We start from the raw sequence: 10,634 nt of genomic DNA on the forward strand, positions 1-10,634 counted from the left end.
AGTGATCTGAAAGCAAAGTATTGAGTTAAAATGGCATTCCTTTCTGATGTTCCCTTTGAAACATTTTACTTTGGAGCCACTTCAGCTCAAAAAACACCCCTGCTTACACCTCCCCCCCCCAGCCCTCCCCCAGGAGAATAGTATAGCTCTTCAAAAAATTTGGAAATTGCAACAAGAAGAACATTATCTTGCTGAAGATCATTATCATATGTACTATCGCTGTGGGTGGTGGAATGATGCACTTTGTGAAAATGACAAGGTTAAAGAGGATGAATTGCTAAATATAGGCACAGACTTTAGATTTCATACCAACCACAGACTCAAATTATCTGCAAGAACACATCAAGCCTTCTACCCCAACCCCTCGCATTTTGCTTGAAAATTCCCACTGAGTTACATTCATGGGTCTGAGCCATTACAGGACTCAGGGTGCCTCACCCCTTGTTTTGAAAGATGTAATTTGGAGGGTTTTAAAACATTGTGGGAGGCCCTGAGGTAAATGGACTGTACGCAAAAGTATAATTTCTTTTGCAATCGGTGGTCTCTACTGCAGCAATTCTGACTGCCCTGAATTAGAGTGAAGCCCTGGGGAAGAAATCTCAACACTTACACTACAGTCTTAACATTTCAGACTGTGCAAAATTTGGCAAATTCTTAACAGACTATGCAAAATTGAGCAAGTTCTCAAAACGGATTTCAAAGACCTGATGTAGTTTTTAAGAATTTATCAATTCTACAGGCCTTAAAATGCATTAAAGTAACGTCATCACAGGCCCGGGTGTAATTTCCTCCCTTGTGATATAAGGTTTATGACATTTGTTTGTACTGCAACAATTATTATGAAGTGTAATGCATTGCATCTCAACTGTGTGGAACACTTTCCCTCAATCCCTCTGCCTTGGCCCCTCCCTTCATCCCCAATTTCAAATCCTGCCTGAAGACCTTCCTTTTTGATCGTGCTTACGGTCACCTACCCCCTCACCCTCCCCCTGGCTCAGTGTCAGACTCCGCCACTGTCAAGTGCTCTGAGACACTACCCTCCGTGAAAGGCACTATATAAATCCAAGTTGTTGTTGTTATTTACAACAACAACAACAACAAGATTCCATTTATAAAGCGCCTTTCACATCAGGAGGACGTCCCAAGGCGCTTATTTAAAATAATAGATAGAGGCTACATTATTTATAGTTCAGAGGATACATTGCTCGGGATCTTAGGTGTGAGAACATGATCTGAACATTTTAAAATTGTGCAGAATTTTGGAAAATTCTTAAATCCAATCCTAAAGCAGCAGTTTATCTGCAATTCTTAAAAATTACAATGGAATTTAATAATTTTCAAAAAACATGCATGATTTTAAAACAATCTTGAAGCTATAAGCATGGCGATTTTGGGGCCTCTATGTGCTATAAAATCTGGTTCTATTGCAAACACAACTTCTATTTATTCAATAATTAGATTTAGGAATCCCCTTGTGTTGGGACAATTTTGACTTGTGTGGAGGGATTATAAACACAAGTAAAGATTAACTGGGCCAAATGGCCCGTTTCTATGCCTTACAATCAATCAAACATTGAAAAGACTCCTCAGTCTTGAAATGTCTCTAGAGGGGACTTAATGGAGATGTATAAGATTTTGAATGGGATTGAGAAAGTTTTTGATAATAATTCTTGCATTTGATATAGTGCTTTATCACATCATTGATGTCTCAAAGCGCTTCACAGGATATACTGTAAAATGGATTGACTGTATTTTGTGAGCAAAATGGGTTTGAAGAAATACTTTTGATGCATTAAGACCGCAGAACATGAAGCCAGTGTTAGGGTTGCAAAGGGCAATTTCACAGACAACAGGAAATATTTATTTAGCAAGAAGGCAATTGACAACTGTCATATATGCTAATACTGTAACAGGATGCTGGACTTATTTAAACAGCTTTGATGCTCTGATGTTGCTATGATACTTGGAATTGCACAGCCACTTTATTCTTACAACCACAGGCAAGGGATCCTGAAGGCATTTGGGACTACAACAGTGTCACTTGAACAGTTTATCAGTTCAGTGAACAGTTCAGTCACTTGAACTCTGGGAATGCTCAGCCTTTTAACACGCTCTTAGCCAACTGTTGTTTGATTTAATATACAGCACGTTTACTCTATAGTTGTCACTTAATGACAATGTTGGTTCACTATTTGTAACCTGTAGGAGCAACACAGTATAAAAGGGAAGTGATACAGGAGGTGTAGTAAACAGTCTTCAAAGTGATTTAGTGTCAGCCGATCCGAAGTGTTTTGCAAATTGGTATATTAACTATTCTCCATCTAATGAACAACGCTTGTCTGAAGCTGAATATTTTCTATAGGAGCACTTGCAAAGCATAAGGAGCCTCTCACTATTTGGAGTATTCTGACATTTCACTGTGTTGCATGTTTTTTTTAAAAAAACACTGACCACTTACAGCAAATAGAATACTAATTTCATCGGTAATAAATAACAGTATATTAGTATGAATGAATCAGATGATGAAAATATAAACATGAAGACATAGGTATGGATAAAGTGAGGTGATGGGATTGAAGTGAAATCCTTGTTCTGTGAGCTGATGCAGGCTTGATAGGCTGAATGGCCTCTTCTGTGCTCTAGAATTCTATTTCTACATGGTTTAGCAGGTTAATGGAGTAGTGATTAACACAGGTTAATGTAGTGGTATTAAAGTGAACCCAAACCTGGGATCAGTAAATTGCTGAAACACAGACTTGATTCTTACACAAGCAATACTCATCTAATTCAGATTCAGGGACTACCATTGAGTAAGATGGCTAGTTATTAAAGGGACATCATCCGATGAAATTCCTTGTGTGTTGATTTACTAGGACCTACTTAAACAGAAATACCCAATAAAACATTTGGCAATGTAATGTTGTCACTATTACTTGTGCTTCTGAAAAGTTTTCCCAATGGTTTCCAGAATTCGTCTTTTTGGAGTACCCTATTTCCAGATCTGATCTGCTGCTAAATTACACAGATACTCCTTCAAATAAATAGCATATAATTAAATTGTATGAAATACAGGTACAGATCATTTTCAATTACGCCTGATGTATCTCACTGTAAATACACTGGATATCAAAAATTATTTCTGATGTTAAAGAGTTTTAAGGTGGATGCATAGTAAAAATATATAATCCTTGCATTTAATATAGTGCCTTATCACATCATTGAGACGTCTCAAAGCTCTTCACAGAATATATTGTGAAGTGGTTCGACTGTATTTTGTGGAAAAAATGTGGCAGCCAATTGGGCACAGCAGTATCCCACAGATAAGATGTGGATTGAGTGACTCAAATTTTCTTTTTGAGGGATTATTACTCTCAGAAAGCGATCTGCCAATTGACTGACAACCGAGTTCCTACTTACTGCTAGGTAAATAGAGGCGTGTGGCATAAGGAATCTTGCCTAAGGTTTTGCCCCCACCCCAGAAAATGAACCTGGGTTCTCTCGCTGTGAGGTGAGCGCGCTAACCAATACACTACAGGACTCCTCAGGCGAGTACTACCTCATTTTACACTGGTATGCATCTTACACTGACCAGAACTTTTGTGGTTTGTGATCATATGTGCAGTGCCCTCATATGCCCTCCCTTTCCCCCTGGCTCAGGATCAGACTTGGCCACTGTGACGCACTCCGGGACACTAACCCTGCATGAAGGACGCTATATAAGTGCAAGTTGTTGTTAACTTGGGACTAGTATAAAATGCTGGCCTCTGTCTCTAAAATTAGACAGTTTTAGATGGAAATATTCAAAGATGGATCCATCTCTTTGGATGTTTCAGATCTATTGGAAGTTCAATGGCAAGTTAAGCTGTAACATGAAGTATGAACATTATGGTTGATGACTGGAGGCTGTCAGTCACTGCTGTTGTGTTTCAGAGTTCTTCTCTCTTTTTCAATATGATCTTTGCCACTAAAGCTGACACTTCTTGCTTGATTGCTGCCAGGGGCTCTTCAGTTTTCCAAACTTTTATCACCTGGCCTTCCGGGTTAACCAAATACTTCCAAAAATTCCATCGGGGTTCTTTGTTTGTAGAGTCTAAAATTGAACAGAAAACAATTGAATAAATGTACCTGCTAGTGCTGTAACTTAAAATAAGGTAGTTCTAGCATTTTGTTGCAGTGATAATTTTTTATGTTTACAATTTCATCTGTCAGAGTTTATACAACATGTTTGAAAAACACTAACTTTTTTTTAATATACCTTCCTCTGGCAAATCAGACAAGTTAAGTAAAGCAGAAGAAATGCACCAAACCATTTCAGTAACTTGTTGAGATGCAATGATCCCAATATGTAGCAATTCATAACAGGATTTGTAAATATAAATTTTTCTGTGAACCTCTGTCTCTCACACTGACCATTATAATGCCACTTGGACATTAATCATAACTTCCGTCAACAACAACAAAATTACATTTATATAGCACCTTTCACATTGGGAGCACATCCCGAGGCGCTGGACAGTCAGAGTTTTAGACCCAAGCTGGGAGTTGGGATTGGGGAGGGTGGGGAGCACCCTCTTGAGATGGGCCTTGAAAAAGGCAAGGTGGGGGTGAGGAGGAGGGACTGCGGGATGGAGTTCCAGAGGGTGGGGACAGATTGGCAGATGGTCCGCCTGCTAATGGTGGGGCAGGTGAGGTGGGGGACGTGAAGCAGGCTGGAGCCCGCTGAGTGGAGGGAGTGGGCAGGATGGTAGAGGTTTCGGAGGTTGGAGAGGTAGGGGGGAGCAAGTATGGAAGGCTTTGAAGGACCAGGATCTTGAACTGTATCCTCTGCGTGATGGGAAGCCAGTGGAATCGGGTGAGGATGTGGCTGATAGGTTCACAGAGCCTGGTGTGGGAGAGGACACGGGCTGCAGCATTCTGGATGATCTGTAGCCTATGGAGGGACAGGTTGGGGAGGCCGACAAGTAAGGAGTTTGTATAGTCAAGACTCGATGTAATGAAAGCGTGTATGAGTATTTCAGTTTTCTGAGGTGTGAGACCGTGGTGGAGCCGGGGTGATGTTGCAGAGAGGGGGAAGGCAGAGCAGGTCATGACATGGTTGAATCAGATTAGAGCCAATAGTGGCTCCTAGCACATGGAAGTCAGTGACCAAATAAAGCCAATCATAGTGCGATAAATCATGGTACATAGGTATTTGGTTCCGTGAACATCAAAGATTGCTTTTATAAATGGGATGGTGCAGGCTGTTTCCGATAATTAGTGTATTTTTTAAACATCAACTTCATCCTAGGTGCTGGGAAACACACTTGTGCAGCATTTGTGTTGGACCTGAAGTGTTACTCAGCTGTGTATTATTTTCTTGCTTGGAAGTAATGTAATTTACTTAAATCCTTGGTTAAGCCATATTTGGAATACTGTGTCCATTTCTAATTGTTGGTCTGCAGGAATGATATTCTAGCATTGGAGATAGTAAAGCATAGAGTTACCAACAACAACAAATTACCTTTGTGTATCGCTTTTCACGTCAGGAGGACGTCCAAAGGCGTTGGAATTATAATCCTTGCATTTGATATACAATATAAAATTACATTTGCGTAGCACCGTTCACATCAGAAGGATGTCTCAAGGCGCTGGACAGTCAGGGATTTGGATCTGAGCGGGTGTGGGAGGGGGTAAGGGAGGGTGGAGGGCAGGGAGGGTAGGAGGGTGGGCGAAGGCATCATCAAAGAGGAAGGTCTTGAGACGTGCTTTGAAGGGAGCAAGGCAAAGGGAATGTGGGATGGAGTTCCAAAGATTGGGGGTGGAGAAGCTGAAGGCCCGACTGCTGATGGTGTGATAAGTGCCTTATCATGTCTTCGAGATGTCTCAAAATGCTTCACAGAATATACTGTAAAGTGAATTGACTGTATATTTTGTGGGCAAAACGTGGTAGCAAAATGTGCACAGCAGTGTCCCCCAACAGTCGTGGATTGAGTGAGCAAAATATTATTTTTTTCTTAAAAAGTGATTTTTACCCCCAGAAAAGCGATCCGCCAATCTACTAACAACCGGGTTCCTACTTACTGCTAGGTAAACAGAGGCGTGTGGAGTAAGGAAAATTGCCCAACGTTTCAACTTGTCTAGGAATCAAACCCAGTCCACTTGTTTGCGAGGCGAGTGCTTTAACCACTGAGTTACTAGGAATTTTCCAGGGATGAGTGGATACCCCTATCAAGAACGATTGAGACAGTTTGGAGTTTAGAAATGAGATGAGACAAATAAGAGGGGATTCAAATTATAGGATTCAATAAGGTGGACATTAATACGCTAGGAGGAACTTTGTTATGCAGAGAATGATGAACCCACTGCCAGAAGATGAGATTGAAGCAGAAAGCATCAATGTATTTATGAGGAAACCTGATGCAAACTTGAAGGAGAAGGGAATATTCTATAAATAAAAGTTAACCCCATACCAAATGCTGCATCCCCATCAATCCAGTCCTTACCATGTCCCACTGGCCCCCTATCGAGAATGGATCAATTTTAAAAAGCTTTGCACTTACTTACAAATCAATTAATGTCCTGATATCTTCCTACCTTTCTGGCCTGCTTACAGCCTCTCACACTCTAGTACTTCTCCCCCACCTCCCCTACCCCCACTCACCCCCTGGTCAGCTGGCTCCAGCCTTTTACACGTCCCTCAGGCCCTTCGTTGCCAGTGGCTGTGGTTTCAGGCGCTACACTGGAACCTCAGGAACTCTCTGCCTCAATCCCTTGCACGTCTTCAGATCGCATCTGAAGACCTTCCTCTTTGACTGTGCCTCCCCTCTCTCCCCGGCTCGGCATCACAGAGCTCCACCACTTTTGAGCGCTATGAGACGCTGAAGGGTGCTATGTAAATGCAAGTTGTTGTTACTGTTAAATGAATATTTTGGTCACTCAATCCACGACAGTTTGTGGGTTACTGCTGTGCGCAATGGAGGCTGCGTTTCGCCCACAAAATATACTGTTGATTCACTTTCCAGTATATTCTGTGAAGCGCTTTGAGATGTCTCGAAGACGTGATTAGGCGCTATATCAAATGCAAGGATTATTATTATTAACGTTATAAATTACAAACAATAATAAGGCAACATGAAACGATTAGAGAGAGCAGCATCTCACCTACGAGGAATCTGAAGGCTGGGTGGGCTTCACTGCCTAACACTTTGATTTTACTGAAGATGGGGAAGGTGACTCCGTAGTTGGCTTTGGCGAAGCTCTCGATGTCGTAGTTACTGCCGGGCTCCGAGTCTCCAAACTGGTTGCAGGGGAAAGCCAAGACATTGAAATGCATGGGTCCCAGCTCCTTCTGCAACTGCTGTAGGCTGCGGTATGAGAGCTCTGTGTGCTCACACTGACTCGCCACGTTTACAACCAGAGACGCCTGCAGGAGGGCAACACAAGAAGCACTCACACAGCATCCAAGGCAACCCCTACTGATAGCCATGTCAACACTGTGACTCCTGTATCTCTCTCTCTCTCTCTCTCACTCACTCTCTGTTAATGCAGCTGTTAAAAGTTTGATGCATTTCGCTTTCAGTTTTTTTCTCTCCAAGAAATAGCAATCAATTCAATTTCCCTTTAAACTTTGGATCCTGCAAATAGTAACCTGACCAGACATGCAAACGAGAGGAAGGGTATTCCATCGAGTGACTACATTTGCTTTGCACGTATTTGTTTCCCCCACTTGCAAAATTGCAGACAAAAGCTTACACGTTCGCGATTTTAAAAACTAGCGACGTTTTACGATTTTAAAAACGAACTGCTTCCACATGTCGGGTGGAGGGGGGGGGTGAAGATTAGTAGGAAAGCAACGTCTATTGGAGGAGGAAAAAAACATTGCAAAACAACTTCCAAGGAAATGATGCAACTTACTTTTCCTCTGTATTTTTCCAGGGAAACTGTCTTCCCTTTGGAGTTTTGCACCTCGAAAGAATAGAAGCTTTGTTTTCTGTGGCTGAACAGTTTCAGCTGCAGTAAACACAGCAAGGAGGTGCACACCAGCATGCAAGTGAACACCACAAAGATTCTGGCTTTGGGCGCTGAGCACTTGAGCAGAACAGCAGACACCGACTCCATTATGCTTGGGATAGAGAGAAAGGCGGAGACAGACAAACCCCTGGGGGATGGGGCGAGGGGGAGGGAGAACATACCACAGAGTTTGGTCACCACACATCCTAAAAAAAAATCCCTGTTATCATCCAGCACCACAGATTCATCGAAACGGGTTGTTTTTTTCCCCCCAGTTATTGAATTCATTTTCTCCCGAGTGCTACACGGATTTCTGTAGCGTAGTGGTTAGCGCGCTCACCTCGCCAGCCACAGGACCCGGGTTCGATTTCCGGGCGGGTAAAACCTTCAACGAGTTTTCTTACTTCACACGCCTCTGTTCACCTAGGAGTAAGCAGGAACCCAGTTGTTGGTGGGTTGGCGGATCGCTTTCAGGGGGTAATAATCCCTTGAAAGAATTTGGTCACTCAATCCATGACTATGGGACACCGCTGTGCGCAATTGGCTGCCGCGTTTTGCCCACAAAATACACAAAAACAACAACAAATGACATTTGTATAACTTCTTTCGCATCAGGAGGATGTCCCAGTCAATATACTTTACAGTACTGTGAAGTGCTTTGAGAGGTGATAAAGCGCTATATCAAATGCAAGTATTATTATTAAACTTTTTTTCCCCTATATTATTTGATTAATTTTCTCCCCAACTGGCATATTGCCTTCTTCACTTGTGGTCCCAGCCTCCTTGTGCTGTGGTGCATTTCCAGGGGGCGCTGGTTGCCCTCCCGTATCCTGCCCAAGATGCCATTCTTCATATGTGAGCCCTGGCAGTGAGTGCGTCCAAGCCACTGCAGAGAGGGTGCCACAGCTGAGCTGTACCTCTCTCTGCCCACCCAGGTGCCATCCAATGCACTTCCAGTAAAGAGTACTGAAGAGGGATAAGCAGCAGGAACCGGTAAGCCTTCCCCGTCCTAACTGTAGGAAAGCCAAGAGCCAATTTAACCTTCTCATTGCAGCCTAAGAAAAAATTGCAGCTTCATATTGGACCTCTGTATTATCAGGGCTGCCTCTAAACACCACTTTCAAGCAGATCGCTAATGGGGGAGCTTCTAAACAACGACAACAAATTACATTTTTATAATGTCTTTCACATTGGGAGAATGCCCTGAGGCAGCAAGGCGCTAAAACATATTTCCAGATTTTATCTCATCTATATTTTATATAATTCATGTACTTAGCACTGAACAGACATAACATCCCATAACAGCTCATTGCTATACTTTTTGTTAAAGGAATAAGACTTAAAATGTAGAAACAATTTTTTAATTGTTGTTGTTTAATTCGTGAATTTCAATTTTTTTTGTTGCCTTCCTTTGGATGAGTTGTTGAACCGAAGACCCATTTGTCTCTTTTTTCAGTAGATGTTAAAAATTCTAGGATGCTATTTGAAAAGAGGAAGGAGTTTCTCTAACTATCCTGGGAGAAATCTCCAGATTAGTTCATCAATCACGTTCACAGCCTCTTCGACCATGCTTACTGCCACCTCCCCCCACCACCCCACCACCGGCTCGGAGTCAGGCTCCGCTACTGTTTAGCGCTCTGAGACGTGGAGGGCGGTTTACAGCGAGTTGTTGTTGTATGGGTGTTTGTCATTTTGCATCTGCAATGTCCCACAGTCATTTTTGCCAACAAAACCAGTAACTACATTTGACACTACTGTAGAGCTCTTTGAGAGGTTTCAACAACAACAACAACAAGATTACATTTGTATAGCACCTTTCATGTCAGGAGGATGGCCCAAGGCGCTGGACAGAGTACAGCATTTCAGACTCGAGCTGGGGTTGGGGGAGTAAGGGAGGGGAGGGGAAGGGGGAATGGCATCATGCTAATATTACCCTCCTCTGCCACTACCTCTCCTTGGGCCAACGGAACTCTAATCTACACGTTCACCATATCCAGGCTAGATTACCCTAACTCTCGGGTCACCAGACTACCTGGCTTTTGCCTTCACAAGCGACAGACTATCCAGAACTCTGCAGCTCTTGTCCTTTCCTGCGCTAGGCTCCACGAGCCTATCACCCCTATCCTTCCCTGACTCTCCCTGCTCCCCCAGCAGATCGAGTTCAATATCCTTATCCAACCTTTAAATCCACTGTGAATCACAACATAAATTGTTGGAAGTGCTGTTCTTCGGGTGAGATGTTCACCAAAGTCCCATATACTGTTCAGGTAGATGTTAAAGCTCCCATGACCCTATTTGAAAAAGGAAGGGAGTTTCTTCCAATATCGTGGCCGACCGTCCCCCAAGTAAAATTGGTCATTCACTGCATGGCAGTTTGTAAAACTGGTCATCCGTGCAATTTGGGTGCAAATTGACTGCTGAGTTCACCTACAAAATACAGTCATCGACTTTACAGTAAACGTTCTGTTAAGTTCTTTGATACAAACTTTCGACATAAAAAGCACTATAGAAATTGTAAAGATTATTATGGAAAAGTACTATTCACAAGATCAGAAGAAAGATTCAGGTGAAGAAAGCCCTTTGGCCCATTTGATCTTATCATCCAGAATTCCCATCACAGCATCAAACAGCTTTTTTAAAGGAGT

At 42.6% G+C, this 10,634-nt stretch overlaps 1 protein-coding gene across 2 annotated transcripts; it reads right to left on the reverse strand.

Annotated features, from left to right (window-relative positions):
* Window positions 1-3,493: 3,493 nt before the first annotated feature.
* Window positions 3,494-8,117, reverse strand: LOC103177825 (probable glutathione peroxidase 8-B). 2 transcript variants are annotated; one of them, XM_042339874.1, is made up of 3 exons: window positions 7,894-8,117; window positions 7,141-7,276; window positions 3,494-4,090 (listed from the first exon to the last, which is right to left on the reverse strand). In XM_042339874.1, exons 1-3 carry the CDS (start codon window positions 8,095-8,097, stop codon window positions 3,927-3,929), a joined length of 504 nt encoding a protein of 167 aa, XP_042195808.1. In that variant the 5' UTR covers window positions 8,098-8,117; the 3' UTR covers window positions 3,494-3,926. The 2 variants fall into 2 exon arrangements, with proteins under 2 accessions (XP_042195808.1, XP_007890374.1); XM_007892183.2 differs by having other exon boundaries at window positions 7,141-7,402.
* Between the last annotated feature and the right edge of the window lie 2,517 nt (window positions 8,118-10,634).

Source organism: Callorhinchus milii, unplaced genomic scaffold (genome assembly GCF_018977255.1).
Source record: "Callorhinchus milii isolate IMCB2004 unplaced genomic scaffold, IMCB_Cmil_1.0 Scaffold1, whole genome shotgun sequence".
In the NCBI taxonomy this organism is placed as follows: Eukaryota; Metazoa; Chordata; class Chondrichthyes; order Chimaeriformes; family Callorhinchidae; genus Callorhinchus; species Callorhinchus milii.